The sequence below is a fragment of the Salvia miltiorrhiza genome, chromosome 5 (genome assembly GCF_028751815.1).
Source record: "Salvia miltiorrhiza cultivar Shanhuang (shh) chromosome 5, IMPLAD_Smil_shh, whole genome shotgun sequence".
NCBI lineage: Eukaryota > Viridiplantae > Streptophyta > Magnoliopsida > Lamiales > Lamiaceae > Salvia > Salvia miltiorrhiza.
Genome location: NC_080391.1, coordinates 21,281,083 through 21,298,865, shown reverse-complemented (window position 1 = coordinate 21,298,865; position 17,783 = coordinate 21,281,083). Strand labels below are relative to the sequence as shown.

The 17,783-nt window shown below is 35.7% G+C and overlaps 2 protein-coding genes and 2 non-coding genes across 4 annotated transcripts; 1 reads left to right on the top strand and 3 right to left on the bottom strand.

The window, feature by feature from the left end:
• Window positions 1–292: 292 nt before the first annotated feature.
• On the top strand, window positions 293–3,895 carry LOC130986685 (cytochrome P450 84A1-like). The gene is made up of 2 exons (XM_057910155.1): window positions 293–1,629; window positions 3,013–3,895. The coding sequence occupies exons 1-2, from the start codon at window positions 700–702 to the stop codon at window positions 3,634–3,636; spliced, it is 1,554 nt and encodes a 517-aa protein (XP_057766138.1). The 5' UTR covers window positions 293–699; the 3' UTR covers window positions 3,637–3,895.
• Window positions 3,896–6,205: 2,310 nt separating this feature from the next.
• Window positions 6,206–10,106, bottom strand: LOC130986684 (protein FMP32, mitochondrial-like). The gene is made up of 7 exons (XM_057910154.1): window positions 9,548–10,106; window positions 9,071–9,202; window positions 8,914–8,973; window positions 6,984–7,060; window positions 6,852–6,908; window positions 6,682–6,748; window positions 6,206–6,593 (listed from the first exon to the last, which is right to left on the bottom strand). The coding sequence occupies exons 1-7, from the start codon at window positions 9,674–9,676 to the stop codon at window positions 6,474–6,476; spliced, it is 642 nt and encodes a 213-aa protein (XP_057766137.1). The 5' UTR covers window positions 9,677–10,106; the 3' UTR covers window positions 6,206–6,473.
• Window positions 10,107–12,637: 2,531 nt separating this feature from the next.
• Window positions 12,638–12,710, bottom strand: TRNAK-CUU (transfer RNA lysine (anticodon CUU)). Its single transcript has one exon. It is a non-coding gene; the product is annotated as a tRNA-Lys (tRNA).
• Window positions 12,711–13,835: 1,125 nt separating this feature from the next.
• Window positions 13,836–13,905, bottom strand: LOC130987241 (small nucleolar RNA Z105). The gene has a single exon (XR_009089633.1). It is a non-coding gene; the product is annotated as a small nucleolar RNA Z105 (small nucleolar RNA).
• Between the last annotated feature and the right edge of the window lie 3,878 nt (window positions 13,906–17,783).

Here is a 17,783-nt window from a genome sequence, read left to right as displayed (position 1 = left end):
GTCTAATATTGAAGTTTAATAAATAACAACATTTTATTAGGCTAAGACTTGTATCATAATTATTAAATTTAATTTTTATTTATGGTAATGAGACTATAATTATAATAAATTTCTATATAATGAAAATAGTATGAATGGTAATTTTAATTGAAGTTAAATATATTAACTCTCTCTTTTATGTGGCATTGCCACATCAGTTGTGGACACATTAAAACGTGCACACGATGGATATATAGATGAACGGAACTATATATATATGTATGATCAGAAACTTGCATACCTTTCACAATAAAATCATGAGTATATTTATTCTATTTCTCACCTAAAAGCTTTTAAGAAAATATATAAAATGATTACTATCGAAACAAGAAAAAGGCCCTCCTTGATTGTAATCTACTACTAGCTAGATTTTCTCTGTTATTATATATGGCCAGATAAATACTTCCCACCTCATTTTCATATTTAACAAATAAACATATATACTTCTCCATGGCCCACCTAATTCCTTGGATTTATTCAAACTTAATGTACAAAAATGTGCGAATAATCAATTACACACCCACTGTGTGTAAAGCATGTGAGAAGCTACCAGCAGTCCCCCATTATATAAAGCCCTCATAGCATCCACCACAAAACTTGGCAACAACTCCATAGTTGCACCACCATTGTTGTTTGTAACAAAACTACACAAAATCAGGCATGGAATATAAAATGATTAATCTTCTCCAATCCGTAGAGCCCAAAGCCTTATTGCTAATCTCGTTGATAATCCCTCTGCTTGCCACACTCCTCATAACAAGATTCCGTCGCAAGCGGTATCCTCCCGGGCCTCCGGGCTGGCCCGTGATAGGAAATATGGGCCTGATGGGCCAGCTGACCCACCGCGGGTTGGCCCGTTTAGCGAAAAAGTACGGCGGAATCCTCCACCTCCGCATGGGGTTCCTCCACATGGTGGCGGTGTCGAGCCCGGACGCGGCCCGGCAAGTCCTCCAGGCCCAGGACAACATCTTCTCGAACCGGCCCGCGACTATCGCCATCAGCTACTTGACGTATGACCGGGCCGACATGGCCTTCGCCCATTACGGGCCCTTCTGGCGCCAGATGCGCAAGCTCTGCGTAATCAAGCTCTTCAGCCGCAAGCGGGCCGAGTCGTGGGACTCGGTCCGGGACGAGGTGGATGACATGGTCCGGGCCGTGGCCACCAGCAGCGGCACCGTGGTCAACATAGGCGAGCTTGTTTTCGGGCTAACGAGGAACATAACGTACCGGGCCGCCTTCGGGTCGAGCTCCCACGAGGGCCAGGATGAGTTCATCCAGATTCTGCAGGAAATCTCGAAATTGTTTGGAGCGTTTAACATCTCGGATTTCATCCCATTCTTGGGGTGGATTGATCCGCAGGGAATCAACGGCCGATTGATCAAAGTTCGGGCCCAGCTCGATGGATTCATCGACACAATTATTGATGATCACATGCAGAAAGCCCGGCCCGAAGAAGGCACTGAGCCCGTTGAGTCTGATATGGTGGATGAGCTGCTGGCTTTCTATAGTGATGAGGCAAAGGTTTCGGAGTCTGAGGATTTGCAGAATTCGATCAAGCTAACGAGGGACAATATTAAGGCAATTATCATGGTGAGTAATATTACTTTTTGTCTATCCTATAACCTATTCGATATTTATCATTATCAAATAAAATAATGAGTATTCAACAACTGCAATTTTTTAATTGATTAAAAATGAAGTAAAGAAGTTGAAGAATACTTGCTTGCTTTTGGTTGGTTGAATTTCAAGATTTCCTAAATAAACTACTTTTGTGTATAAACGAGTTATTGGAGTGATATGCAAAATAAGCAGTTTTCAATATTCCCTCTCGGAAAAGGAACCTTTGGTTTTCAAGTATTTGCAAGTTGAGAGAAATCAATTTTCACTAGATATGTTTAGATTTATTAGTAGAAATATTGTCTTTTCCTTGGCTTCTGATTAATTTATTGGTGAAATACAAAATACAGTATGCTATATATATTTCATGTTTTATACCTCAACCACCATACGTACAATTTCCATCCAGCATTATTTTTTCAAAAATCAACTAGAATGAAAAAGTCTTAAAAGGCCACGCAATAAGTCATAATATCTCCCACCTTATTCTGACTATGCGATATTATCCCCATCTTAGACTATATATTACACTATATATATGGTGTCGTACTACACATTAATGGCGGAGCCGTTTGGGCAATATATATATTTTTAGTGAGAACTAAAATTTTGATAAAAATGTGAGATTCATTAAAATTATGCATCTGCTGTAAAAGTTAATGCATTCGTTGCACTTCATTCAAGATTTTAACTAAGTGCTATATTCCTATATTCCTACCATTTGTATATATATCGATGAAATCTCATGTGTTATTCTTGGCAATCTTGCATACCCGGCATACTATATTATGAATTACAATATTATGTCATGTTGACGTTTCAAAGATCACTAAGACTTAAAATCAAACATTTTGAAAATTTGAGGCATTACTCTATTATGCCAGCATATCCAATTGATTACGACATGATGAGCTCTTCACACCTCACATAAATCCACCGTTGACCGTACTCTTTTTCAATTTATAAATTAGAAAAGTTTTTATTTAATCCTTTTATATGTCTAAAATATACTCCAATATTGTAAGAATATTGCGCTTGACAATATTGTATTTATCTATTAAAATAATATACTCCCTCCGTCCCACGAATCTTGATACGTTTTCTTTTTTGGGCCGTCCCACAAATCTTGACATATTTTCAAAATAAGGTAATAATTATTACATTTTCTTTACTACTTTATCACTTTTATTACATTTTCTCTCATACTTTATTAACTACACACTTAAAACACTAATTTACAACTTCTTAATTCCCGTGTCGAAACTAAACGTGTCAAGATTCATGGGATGGATGGAGTATTTGTTAATTGGAGGAATAAGAATGATTCTCACGTGACATGAGGTATTATTACGTCAGGACGTGATGTTTGGTGGGACCGAAACGGTGGCATCGGCCATCGAGTGGGCCATGACAGAGCTAATGCGAAGCCCAGAAGACCTGAAGCGAGTCCAGCAAGAGCTGGCGGACGTGGTGGGCCTGGCCCGTAAAGTGGAGGAGCCCGATTTCGAAAAGCTGAGCTTCCTCCGCTGCTGCCTCAAGGAGGTCCTCCGCCTCCACCCGCCCATCCCACTCCTCCTCCACGAGACGGCCGAGGACGCCGTCGTCTCCGGCTACCACATCCCGGCCAAGTCGCGCGTCATGATCAACGCCTGGGCGATCGGCCGCGACGAGGGCGCGTGGGAGGACGCCGAGGCCTTCAATCCGTCGCGTTTCCTCCGCGAAGGCGCCGCCGATTTCAAGGGCGGCAACTTCGAGTTCATCCCTTTCGGGTCGGGACGGAGGTCGTGCCCCGGGATGCAGCTGGGGCTCTACGCGCTGGAGGTGGCGGTGGCGCACCTCCTCCACTGCTTCACGTGGGAATTGCCCGACGGGATGAAGCCCGCCGAGATGGACATGGACGACGTCTTCGGCCTCACGGCGCCACGCGCCACCAGGCTCATGGCCGTGCCCACGCCGCGCCTGCTTTGCCAGCTCTACTAGGCCCTCGCCTGCACTGCATTTGGATCTCTATTTCGTTTGCTTAATTTGTTACTTATTATACTTTACTCCATCTTTTTTTGTTTTGGTTTTGTTTTTGGATATAGTTATATGTGTAATTAATTGAGAAACAAAAGACAATAAATAATTAGTACCAAATTGGGGAAAGATGTGAGGGGTGGAATTTGTTGAATATCTGGATTGATGGTTTGTTTTTCAGTTTTTTTTTTCTCATTAAATGGAAAATGTGTTTGTTATTCTATTTCATTTTTTTTTTGAAAGGGAAGGCATACCCAAACTAACATGCCAAGAACATATATTAAGAGATGTCCTTCAAGATCAAGTCACGAAGCCAACCAGGAGCCCCGTCAACCCAACAGATAGGTTCCGTACAAGAGCGCGCAAACTGCGTGAGGCTATGAGCAAAATTATTCGCCTCTCTATACATATGATTAACGCTAAGAAGCATAGACGATCTATTCCAAAGTAAGAATATCAAGAATATCATCAGGCAAAAAACGACCCTCCTCGTCCAGACAGGCCATGATTCTCGCAGCCATCATAGAATCAGTAAATAACTCAATAGGAAAGAACTCATTTCATTAATTCTTTGTTTAGCAATTTATTTATTTATACCAAATGTTACATTCGAAAAGAATTATACGATAAATTATCTTAATGGAGATTCTTATCCCCCATATACTTTGGAAGACCTCGATTATTTTCTGGAAGTCAATAAAAGGTTCAATTTATACCTTTATATATTTCTTTCAGTTCAATTTATTGGCCATCGATGCTATTAACCATTGATTATATTAGAAGAAAAATGAAAAAAGGTAGTTGGTAGTAGATGATGAAATTGATAGAAATATGGATTATTCTTGAAAATTAGTCCAGATGAAAGTTCAATCATTTCATTTTGACCATGAAGACTCTTCTAAATATTGGTATTAATTCATAGTTAGTTTCAAGCTTCCAACAATCTCTTGTTAGTCTCTCAAACAATTTTTGATATACTACCGAATTCCATTCATTCATAACAGAAAAAAAAAAAAAAAAATCGATTTTATCGAGTATGGCTTAATATTCATTTAATTGTGAAACCTAACATACTCTATTCATACGAAAAGCCCAACTACATAAAAATGCTCGAAAAGTCCTATTGTAATTATAAAACTAACAAAAAGTCATAAATTTCAGAACGATTAATCCATTATGATACATCTATGTCGTACAAAAAAGCATAGCATATACTTGAGGCTATCATAATCATAATAATCAAGAAGTGGAAGTTATTTCTCTAACTACTATAAATTTTTAATTTTTTAATTCATTTTGAATTTGCTGGATACTTTAAAATGCATGTCTTTGTCATTTAAAAAAAGTCGCGAATGTTCACCATAGGCTGGTTTGAAATTATTATTACACAACAAAACTGATAAGATTTAAAATCCAATATCCTTTCATATAAGAACAAAATGATGTGTATCTTGTATTGGACCAAAAGTTATATTACTATCGTTTAATGTAATGGACCTGCTATGTCGTGGATAAAAAAATCTTGTCCCTAGTGTTTGGTACGTACATCATTCGTTTGCACATACAGATTTTAAATAATTCAAATCATAAAGAAAATTCGTCCCAAAATAATTTAGATTTTGCTTGTATAATATTTTATCAGTTTGATAAATATATGAATGATTAAAATATTGTAATAAAAGTAAAAATAAAAAATACTACTCCCTCCGTCCCAAACGAAATGTCCTGTTTTCCTTTTTGGACTGTCCCAAACGAAATGTCTTGTTTCCTTTTTTGGCAATACACTCTCTCTCTATACTTAATATTTAAATAATTTCCACCAACCCACTTTATCTACTTTATACACATTTCTTAATCTCCGTGCCGAAAAGAAATGAGACATTTCGTTTGGGACGGAGGGAGTATATCATAAGCTATAGTTTTATTCTTTGTTTGAATTATTAGTGTCTGTCTATGAAAAAATTATTTACAATGAGTTTTTACTTAGATTGAATTCAAGCCACTGAATTTAGTTAATTGTACAATCAATGAACATTGTGTTAATATGTACCAACTATAGTAATGGATGAACAAATAATACTACAAAGTTTTTCAGTCTACTTTCATCCTTCTCGTACTTAAGACATCAGATATTCTAAAAGTAATTAATTGTTACATCCTTTTTCAATCTCTAAATTTATAACTTTCTTGAATATAACTCGAGATACCATTGAAATTTATGATTAAATATTCAAAATGTAGAGATGATTGATGAAATGTTAAGTCCAGCTAGTGACTTTTTGCTTGAGCAGAGAAAAAAGTTTATCCTTACCCTTAGCCAAAAGCCCAGCCCACCTACTTAAACTTCACATATAATTAGAGATGTAGATCACAACTTTTTTTGGTAAGTCTATATAACAAATCGTGCTGTCTTCGTGTTCGTGTTCCCCTCGATTAAACTTGCTTGTACTCTTAACATAAATTGAACAAAACCAAATACAGTCGAGCTAAATAACTTCTCTTCAAGAATCACCATGAAATTAATAGTAAAAGGTTGAAAGGGTAGAATTTTCTGCATTACTTGCAAGTTTAATGGGCTTTACAACATTATGGGGTGGGGGGGGGGGGGGGGGGGGGCGGGGACAACAGCTTGAAATCGATAAGAGAACTATTATAATAAGCTTGCAAACAAAGGACCAATCAATTAATACATTGTTATTTGAATTACTAACAATGAGTCTAGTTTTCTACTTGGTCAAGGATTTTAGACATAAAAATGAGTATAAAATCCCCACGAAAACCAGAACCAATGGCGCTGTCGGCTACATCAGAATACGGATTACAGCAAGACCAACGGCAGAGACAGAGGCGAGCGTACCTATGCAATACTTGATCACGTCATACTTTGCGGCTTCCAGTTGAGCCCGCAGTGTATGAATTTCCTGAGAGCGCACAACGGAAACAATTGAGTCGAGCATAAATACAAGTTCAAGAACTATCAACTTTCAGCGACTACATAAGAGTACTCACTCGATCAAGTTTGGTGGTGAGGTTGGTTGTTTCTTGGTTTTGGTTGTTCAGCTCATCTCGAATTCTCCTGCAAAATTATGGCAGATTTTCAGTTGATAGACTAAAAGTAATGGAAAGGTTAAAACTACACTTCATTTGGTTGGAGAATTCTATACATTGGTATAACTTACCCCCTTTCAAGATTAAGATCCAAGCGCTGCCCGGCTGTAACTTTGTCGATTTCATACCTGTACCAACATTGTTTTTAGTGTCTATCAGAATGAACTGTAACAGAGAAGATGAAGTTTATTTTATCTACATACCTTAACTCACTACGCATCTTCTCTATATCATTCTTGATTTTTTCCATCTCATGTTGCAACATTGAGAAATGGTGATCCTGCACTTGGAATCAAATGAATTAGGTGTGTCTTGGCCTATCATACAAGTTTCTTTGAGCTTGGAATGGTCGAACACATAGTAAACGAGTACAAACATATAATGAAGAATAAATTTAGGCCACAGATTCCCTACAGCATTTGATATTAATAGACCTTTGCTACTAGAGGTTAATGCATTTGAATGAATAGGGACAAACATTGAACTCTCGAGGCATGCATGAACATAATTGGAGGCAGATCCTAAATAAATATGTTTACTTGCTTTTTTCTTACAAATTGTCTTCCGTTCTCAGATTTCAGGTTTCCTCCTCTTTATCCAAAATCTGTATGAGATAATCAATCAATTCTAGAGTCTCACATAGAATCTGCCCTTCTTGGATCAAGTCTACATAATCATAACCAGCCTCGATTCTCCATAATGATTACACTCATTTTATCTCACTATAGTATTTTTGCTGATATTACAATAGAAATACTGCATTTGGATCTAATCTTGGTCGGCAAACAACAACCTATTTTGTAATAAAGAATCAGAGGAAGTTATGGCTGTTTTCAGCATTTATAATTTGAGTTGCTAAACCTGTCCATATTCTTATATTGTCAAGGCTGTTTTTGACCAGAATGTGATGTTCAAATCATAGATGTTTACTTTTTAGTTTGTAGTCAGCTTCATCCTAATCAATATTAATCACTTTTTTAAATTAGAAAGTAGCAATTTAATTCATTAAGAAACAGAGATTTTATGGCTTGTGATAAGGTACTTAATTTTAGTTACTAGCTATGCTTAGTTTCTCTGTAGAGAAAATAGAGAAATAACTGGATATAAGTCATTTGTCTTAGTCAATTAAAAAAAATAAGTCATTTTTTTAGGCGAAAATAAGTTGTTTTTTAAGTTCAAAACATAGAGGTAAATTCTATTCTCTATTTGAAACATCAAGATATATTTTCTCAAGCTTATGGAGGGTACACCAATGATTACTTAAGCTTAACAAAAAGGAGGCCAATGGCCAACCTATATTTATAATCATCACTTTCTAATGGAAGATGAAGATTAGAATAATTATATTGCTGCTATCTGAACATAGTAAAATTGAAGCTCGGTGTTGGAATGTTTTTATGAGATTTACTCCCTCCATCTCAAATATATAGTCCAATGGACCAATATTCTATTTTGAGGTGTCTCAATCAGATAGTTTCATTATTATAAAGGGTATTGTTTTTCATGGTCATCTACAAATATGTCCTCTTTGCTATTGGAAATTAATATCATTACTAGATGCTGTCAAAGTCAGACATGTAAATTAATAGTAATCTAAATATCTATAACACTCGGTTGTCCTTAATATTGAAATCAAGAGGATGTTTTCACAATTTTCCAAGAACCAATGTGCTACTTATATATTCATAATAGTAGAACATATAATAATTTAGCTAAATAACAAAAAAAAAGGTTCCAATTCGATATAACATTGTTGACCAATTCTATAGGCTCGACGTGAGATGAGTCGTCTACAGTTACAAGAATCAACTACGACAGAGACAAGGTACTAGTGAATGCAAGATTCCATGTCAAGGACAAAACCAGCCATAATATTCGACCTTCACATATTGAACAATCAAATCCACAACATATTTCAAAACAAGGCATTCTCAAGTTTTGATCATAAATTCATAATACAAAAATATAATATCCATTCCCACTTTAGCAACAAAAAACACTCATTTCCTTAGCATACAACCAAACAACTAGCAAACTCAGCAGCCTCAGTTTCCGACGCAACTAAGGACTAATCTCAACACAACATCAATTTCAAACAAACATGTAAAGAAACAAAAGTTGTGATAGCTATACCTGAGAGCTCTTAACTTCAGTCTTGAACATGGACAGATTGTTTTCCTGAAACATCTCGCTCTACACGAAAACAAAAAAAATCGCAGGAACATGTTAACACTACAAATTCCTTCATCGCCAACAAACAAAAACCAACAGAAATGGAAGCACCGCTCACTTTTTGCATTTCACTCTTTGAAACATAGGAACCAGAAACATTCTCCATGCTATCATTCAGCACCTCCATCATCGCCTCTGTTATCGCCTGCGCCTGCCTCGACTCCACCCCCTGGGCCTCCAATTTCCTCACCTAATCAAATTCATCACATCACAAAAGGCAAAAATCTAACTAAAACCATCACATCACATAAATGTAACTGAACAACACAACAACAAAAAAGGCAAAAAAGGCAAAAATGTGACTAATACCTTGGAAAACACAAAAAGCAAAATGTAACTAATCCATCATTACAGAAGGGGGGGAAAACATGTAGCTAAAATCTTCAAAACAGAAACAATAAGTTTGTAAACACAACAATCACAACCAAAAGCAAAATTGCAGCAATTGCAGCCAGCAATCAAACAAAAACACCAATTTCAACTCCAAATAACAATAACCCCAAAAAATCATAGAAAATAAATCAGAATCAATTACAAGGGCCAGAGTGTCGACGAGGTAGACCCGTTTGCCGTTGGATTTAGCAAGCTCGGAAATGGGTCGGGTTCCGACCAACGCGGGTCCCAATCTCAGAACCCGCTTACACGCCGCCGCGTATGCGGTCATTCTATGTCGTCGTAATCCAACCGGCACTTCAATCAAGAATTAAGCAAAACCTACTCGAAAACGGTTTCAAGTGCGAAATGGGATGATAGATTTTATTAAAATCGAAAAGGGTTTCGCTTCTAATCAATGGAATCGGCTTAAACAAGCACAAGGATCAAAATCTTGGTTTTCTTTAATCTTGCGAGCTATCAACAAAATGGGGCGGAATTAAAGAGAGAAACAAGTAAAATGAAGATCGAAAGAGGAAGGTGAGGAGAAGTTTTCCTAGAAAAACGTGAGAATTGATAACTGGATTGGAAGTTGGGTTTGACACCCTTTTTGTGCTGGAGGTTGGCATTATTTATAAGCAACTACTGCTGCGGAAATAAAAGAAAATCAAGAATTCAAAAATGGCGTTCAACTTTTGTTCCAGCGTGTTTTTTTCCTGTCTTAAAATTCCAAAGACGCATATTTTTTTTGAGGGACCGAAGACGCATTTTTAAGTGCAAATATTTATAATTCAGTTTAGTCTTTAGGTTGAGTATTTCATGAGTTCTACTAAGTCAAATATTTTCAATCGATATTTGAGGAAATTAGGTTTTATAGATTATAAGGTAAATTAGCTGTCTAATCTGTCAAAATTCAACTAATATTATTTTACTATGTGATTTATAATTGCTTTAAAAACATTCACAACGCGTAATTTAGCGTCGGACTAAGCCGAAGAAGAAGAAGTCGTTGCCGCTGGCGTGCCACATAGACTCGTGCTGGACACAGGCATTGATGTCGAGCACGAGAGGTGATTATGTGTGGTGCGTGTTGAACACGCACCCAATTTAAAAAAAAAAAACTAATAAATCTGACCGTTGCGTGCCGACATTTCAATTTTTTTTTTGTAACCATTGGCAACGTCTCTTTTTTTCTTTTTCAATATCTATAAATACCCCATTCAACATTAACACAAATCACGCATCTTTTTTCTTCTCTATTTTTAAATTCTCTCTAGCAAAATGGCTTCTTCATCTTCATCTTCTTCCGACTCAAGCGGCAATGAGCGATGTGCTCAAGAATTCGTCCAACTTGTGTCGCAATTTTACGAAATTGTTGACGTCATTGGTCCGCCGGAAAGCCCTCCTAATCGAAGGAGGCCGAAGAAGAAAGCTTACATTCATCGGGATCGTAAAGCCGGAGCACAACTTCTCTGCAAGGATTATTTTGTAGAAAATCCGGTCTACACCGATTCTATTTTTCGGCGCTGTTTTCGTATGTGATGTGCATTATTTTTGCGCATCGTTAATGTTGTGCAGTTCGATCCTTACTTCCAATAATGTCCGGACACACTTGACAGACGCGGCTTCACACCGCTGCAGAAATGCACAGTTGCTATTCGTCAACTTGCAAATGGAGGTGCAGCTGACCACTACGACGAGTACCTGCGAAATGCAGAGTCGACCTTGTTGCAGTGCTTGAGCTGATTATGTCGAGTGATCGTCCAACTCTTTGGCGCATAATATTTGAGGAAGCCGACGTCCACTGAGTGCCAAAGGCTTATTGCACTGCACGAGGAAAAGCACGGGTTCCAGGGGATGCTAGGAAGACTAGATTGCATGCACTGGGCATGGAAAAATTGTCTGGTGACGTAACAAGGAGCATACACTCAAGGTGATCAGGGGAGTCAACCATCATCCTTGAAGTTGTCAAATCCCAAGATCTTTGGATCTGACATGCATTTTTTGGGACTCCTGATTCAAACAACGACATCAGCGTGGTCAACACATCGATGTTGTTTAACGAACAACTGGAATAAAAGGCTCCACCAATCACATTTCAAACCAATGACTCATATCTATTAGGAATGAATGAAAAAGAACCCCTATTAAAAAAATGTTGAAAGATAATATGAGATTTTGATTATAAAGGTGGCCACATTAAGAAATTCACTTCTAGCGGAGAACTAAGTCTGATCGTATTGATTGTTATAATGATTGTGTTGCACCATAATTCTTATTGATTTCTATCTTTCGAGTAACATGTTTCTTGGGGACTATGTGAAGTGGCTTGTTGGATTGATTGGTGGTGTTTGTTTGCTTGTGAGCCGCTTCTTTACTTTGTTTTTGTGGATTTCGCTTGAGGATAAACAAAAGACTAAGTGTCGAGGGGTTATTTAACCCTATTTTGTGATGAATTTTCTAGGTGTTTATGTGTTTTATTGGTTTATATTTTAATCTCATTCACTGAAGAGTTGATTGACTTGAGCTTATTTGCTAAATTTTGTTGTCTCAGAATTCTACGCTCGAATTTATTAATAAGTGGACAAAAATGGAAATAGAATTGAGTTGGGTTGCAAAAAAGAAATAGGACTAAAAAAATAAAGATAAATGGCTCGTATTGGGTTGGGCTGCAAAATTTTCAGCCCTTGGTCCAACTTGATAAGATATTCATCCCCGGTGGGCCGAGCCGGAATGAACGATTCATTTTGCCACCTCTAATTATAAGTTTAACTATCCAGACCCATTTAAAAATATTATTGAATATAATATGGGTTATTTTCATGAGTTTATTAACATCACAATAAATATAAATAGAAAGCAAATAGTCCTTATGAGGACTATAACGCCCATCATGGTCTGAAATAGGAGTGTAAATGTAAAAAGTGAAAGTTATAGACCTCGTTTTCAAATTTCCTAATTTATAATCCTCATTTTCAAATTTTATAACATATAATCTTCGTTTTAAAAAATACTAAAAATTATGATCTTATTTTAACAATTAGCTCACTAGAACACATCTATACTTCAGGAATGTAGATTTCTTAGACTGTATGACATAGAATACCCGATTGGAACAACAACAACAACAACAATAATAATAATAATAATAATAATAATAATAATAATAATAATAATAATAATAATAACACTGGATGAAAGAAATGAAGTGTATGTGTTAACATAAATGATAAAAAAAATAACCAAAATAAAGCGCCCACCGTGGGGCTCGAACCCACGACCACAAGGTTAAGAGCCTTGCGCTCTACCAACTGAGCTAGACGGGCTGGTTAACAAAATAACTGCAACAATTATTTTCTTACCATAGAGGAGTGATAATAAAACTCCAAATAGCATCAACTTAGAATTTACTAATACAGCATGATACGAATCAAATAAGCTTTATTTTATTTTAGAAAAGAAAGCCGAAATTATTAATTAACGAATAAGTACACTCAAAATAAAATTGAAGATTATGAGAAATTATTTAATTTGGGATAGAATAAGTAAAACTAAATTTAGAATGAATAAGTTATGATTATTTAATGTTTCAGAATAAACTTTTTCATTTATGTTATTTCTTCTCTCCTTATTATTTTTTCTTTAAATTTTTGTATTTTAATTTTATTATATTTTTTATATTAATTTTTATGATTTTATTTATATATTTTTAAGAGTTAATTACATATAAATTATTGAACTTTTAAGAAATTCTCATTTTGCGCATGAACTTTAAAATCTTTATTAAAGTTACTTATCCACTAAATTTTTCTCATTTCTATATTTGCCCATTTTCCGGCCATATTTTGGGCATGAAACAGCGTTGTTTCCATCTAACTATACTATACGACGTCAATTCTATTTTCAACCGGTCATATTTATGCCACGCAAGCATATTCATGTAAAGGGAACATATTTATGTCATGTCACCACGATGAAAAATGAGATAATATGCAAAATAAGAGGGAAAAAAAATAGTTCAATAATTTAGAGTGGATTTTGAAAATGGACTATTTGTTTTAGTAAAAATTAAAAATTGTCCACTAAGATTAAAAAAAAAAAAAATAGCCACTATTACCATTTTACCCTTTAAACATCACCCCTTTAAAAATTCGCGCATTTCACAACCAGTCGAATTCACAACCTTGGTTGTGAATCCACAACCCGAATTTTTTGGTTGTAAATTCACAACCAGAAGTTTTAGTTGTGAATTCATGGATCTGGTTGTGAATTCAATAACATTAAACTATGAATTCATAAATTTGATTGTGAATTACATTTGTCTGAGAGAACTTCCATTAATATGATTGATATTCTGTAGCTCAACGAGCCGTAAATTGTCAAAATAAAATGGTCACGTATTGGATTTAAAATATAAGAAATAAAGAAAAATCTAATTGAATGAGGGGCATTCAGAATGAGTAGGAGGTTATATATCAATCAACCAAAATTCAGACAAATTTGAAATCCTCATTATGCCCCAAAAAGAATTAGAATCAACAAAACATAAAAATTACAGATTAGTTCAAAATGAAAATTAACGAATTTGCGAATTTTGATGAAATCGAAAAAGAAAATCAGCATGAAGAAGAGGGTGAAATGGAAGTTCTCTCAGACAAACCGCCTCTTCTCCGCCGCACCGTCCATCTCCATCACCACCGCCTGTAAATCACCCCAAAAACAGACGATTTTCCCTAAATCCTTGCAAATCCCTAAGTTATTCGAGGAGATCTGCCCGCGGCTGGAGGCGGACAAGAGACAGAAATTCAGGGAGGCAGAGGACGCGGCGGAGAATGGAGGCGGAGGTAGAACACGCGGCGGAGGATGGAGGCAAAGGATGTGGCAAACGCGGCGGAGGCGGAGGTGGTGACCGGCGACTGGTGGAAAGGCAGATGAAATGAGAGGGAGAGAAGTGAGAGAGCGTAGAGAGAGAGAGAGAAGAGAGAGTAATTTTCTGACCGACCATTTTTTAATATTTTAAGAGGAGGGGTATTTCTTACTTTTTGCTAAAAAAATTGGCCATTTTTTAATATTTTTATTTCATAGGCTAGATTTTAATTTTACAATATGAAAGTGGACACTTCTATATATTAACTCAATAATTTATATGCAATTAACTATTTTTAAAATTGTATAGTTTTTAGTGCAATTAATGAGAAAGAAATTGTATTAACTCATTTTAGAACTCTTTAATTTTAAAAATCATAAAAAATAAATTTAGAATGTATAAGTTGTGGTAATTTAAAGTTTTAAATTAATTTTTTTTCTCCTTCCTCTCTATTCTCTTTAATATTTATTTTTAAATATCATCACTCTTTAATGACATGTTCACTTTTTTCTACTATATTAATTTTATACTCCCTCCGTCCTAGCCAAGACGATACATTTGCTTTTCGGCATGGGATTTAAGGAGTTGTAGATTAGTAATTTAAGTGTGTAATAATAAAGTGATAAAATAGGAGAAAGAATGTAGTAAAGTGATAAAGTAAGAAAGAGAATGTAATAAAGTGATAAAGTATGAGAGAGAAGGTAATAAGGGAATACTTAATTAGTACTCCCTCCGTCCACGTAAGAACTTCTTATCTTTACTTTTTGGGACGTCCACAAAAGAACTTCATATCTATATTTGGACTATACCCCACCACTTATAATCCTGTTACTTTTCACTTTTCACAACTCCCAATATTAATTATAACACATTTTCACCACTCCCAATACACTCAACTACCTTTTATTCACTCTCAATAGACTCAACAATATTTTTTCTTAAAACCCGTGTCACTCCTCCTAGGAAGTTCTTTCATGGATGGAGGGAGTATTAATTAAGTGTTTAAAATTTCTTATTTTTGACAAATATAAAAATGTATCATTTTCGTTGGGATGACCCGAAAAGGAATATGTAGCATCTTGGACGGGACGGAGGGAGTATCTTTATCTATATATTTATTTATTTTCCTTGTTTTTAAAAGAAAAATAAGTAGAAACCATATTTTGTGTTTTGCATTTTTTTTTCATTATAATAGTTTAGAATCTAATAAAGGTGAAGAAAAATATTTTGATTTATTTTATAACTCTTTTGTTTTAAAAAAATTATAATTAATTTTAAGATAAATATTAAAAATATAATTTCAAATATACTTTTTATTTATGTTTTTGTATGACAATACTCTATAATAATAATAATGTGTAACGCTAATTTTTATTATTAAATAATTTTTAATTATTAAATAACAATATTTATTACTAGACTTTATACAAAGTCAAAAATATATATTTTCAAATTCAAATTTTTTATTTAGTAATTGATGTGGATTATTTTATCTTATTTTATTTTTGGGTTAAGTATAAATTTCACCCCTAACGTGTAGGCCCTTATTACTTCTAGCACCTTATGGGTAGGGGTGTGTCAATTAAGCCCCTGAAGTACCTAATTATCTCCAATTTAGCCCCTCGCCCTAACGGACACTTAACGTCGTTCGTTTTTAAATTTATTTTTTTTATTTGGTGGGCCCCACCATTAATGTTTGCGCGGGTTAGTTAACAACAAGTGCATATGAAACGTTTATTCCTCTTCACTTGCTGCAAATTTTGAAGGGAAGAAGAATAGGGTTTCAGAGGGATTTTAGGGTACGAAGACGAAGAGAATCTCCTCCATATCTACTTTTACCGATCAAATCTCGACTAAGGTAAGTATTAAGCCTTGATTTTTGGGGGAAAATGTCATCTTTTCAGAGCATGCAATGTTCGGACAAAAGCGATATGAAATTTCGTCTTTTTTGTATTATTTTGTGTAGGAATCGATGATCGTGTAATCGTTTGTGTTTTCTTCTTGTATTTGTTGCAGCATGCTGTCGAGTGTGACTTTTGTTTTTAATTTTTTTGGTATATGGAAGAAAGAATCTGAATCGGCAAATTGGTATATGATGGGTATAATTTAAAGGAAATAACCATAGACAAAATGACTTATGAGCGCATACTTGATGAATTTGCTAAGTGTTATGTCACCAAACTTAACAAAGTGTACGCTTTAGATGAAAATTATGATATTGAAAAAGATTTAGTGCTACTCAGGGACTCACAGCACTGTCTCAAGGTGTTTGATTATCTAGAGTTACTTGGACAAACTAAAATAATATTGTTTGCTGACCATGAAAGTGATCTCATGCCCCTTATTAAACCTTTACCTTTGTTTGATGAAAAAAAAGGGTAGTGATTAATTAGAGAACATACATGGGTTTGAGATTGCAAATGATGGTGAGTGGATTCACTCTAGAGAGAAGGTAGAGGAAGTAGAGACAGGAGATGGAAGGGTAGAAGGGCAGGATAGATTTGATGAAGGTAGGGAGGCTGGATTAAAAGATGATAATGGTATAGGAGCTGATTTAGTGGGAAGTGAAGATGAGGGTGATGACAGTGATCACACAACTACTGACTCTAGCACATATAGTGATATCCAGTCAGATCGTGATGAGGAAGTAGGAAGCATGATCCTATGGTTGACTCTGCTGCTGAGGGAGATCAAGGATACTTCGCATTAGGTATCACCTTTGCATGGGCAAAGGATGCTAGGGAGTCTATTAATGACTATGCTGTCAAATTTGGTTACAAGATCAAGTTTGTAAAAATATGAATCTCATAGAATCAGGGTGGTTTGCATCAGTGAAAGAAATTGTCCATTTGTAATGCTTGCTTCAAAGGATGGGGAGTCAGAGGGCTTGGTTATTAAGACATTGACACTAGAACATATCTGTTGTAGGCAAATAGAGGTGCCTAGTACTTCTAAAAAATACATAGCCAACTATTTCAAGGAAGCATTGTATAGAAATCCTAGGTTTTTATCCAAAGATATGCAGGGCCATGTCAAAGACCACCTGAAACTCCATGTGAGCTTGGAAAAGTGCAAAAGGGCTAAGAGGACCATCCTTACCAAACTGCAAGGCAGTTACAAAGAGGAGTTCAGCATGCTAGTTGGCTACATTGAGAAGGTGAAAGAGACTAATCCACGAAGCAATGAAACTGCAATTATCTAAAGATGAGTTAGCAAATAGCAGGAGGGTTTTTCAAAAGGTTATTTGTGATGCTTGATGCATGCTAGAAAAACTGGATTGGTTGTTGCAGACCTTTAATTTCCTTGGATGGTTGTCACTTGAAAGGGGTTACTTTTGGAGTCCTTCTCACAGCCGTTGGAAATGATGCAAATGATGGTGTTGTTCCTATTGCATGGGCAATAGTGAACAAAGAGAATAAGCACAATTGGAACTGATTTTAAAATTGGTTAAGGTGTGAGCTACAACTTGATGATGGCTCAACAAGTTACACTCATGTCTGATATGCAGAAGGTTAGAAATAACTTATTGCTA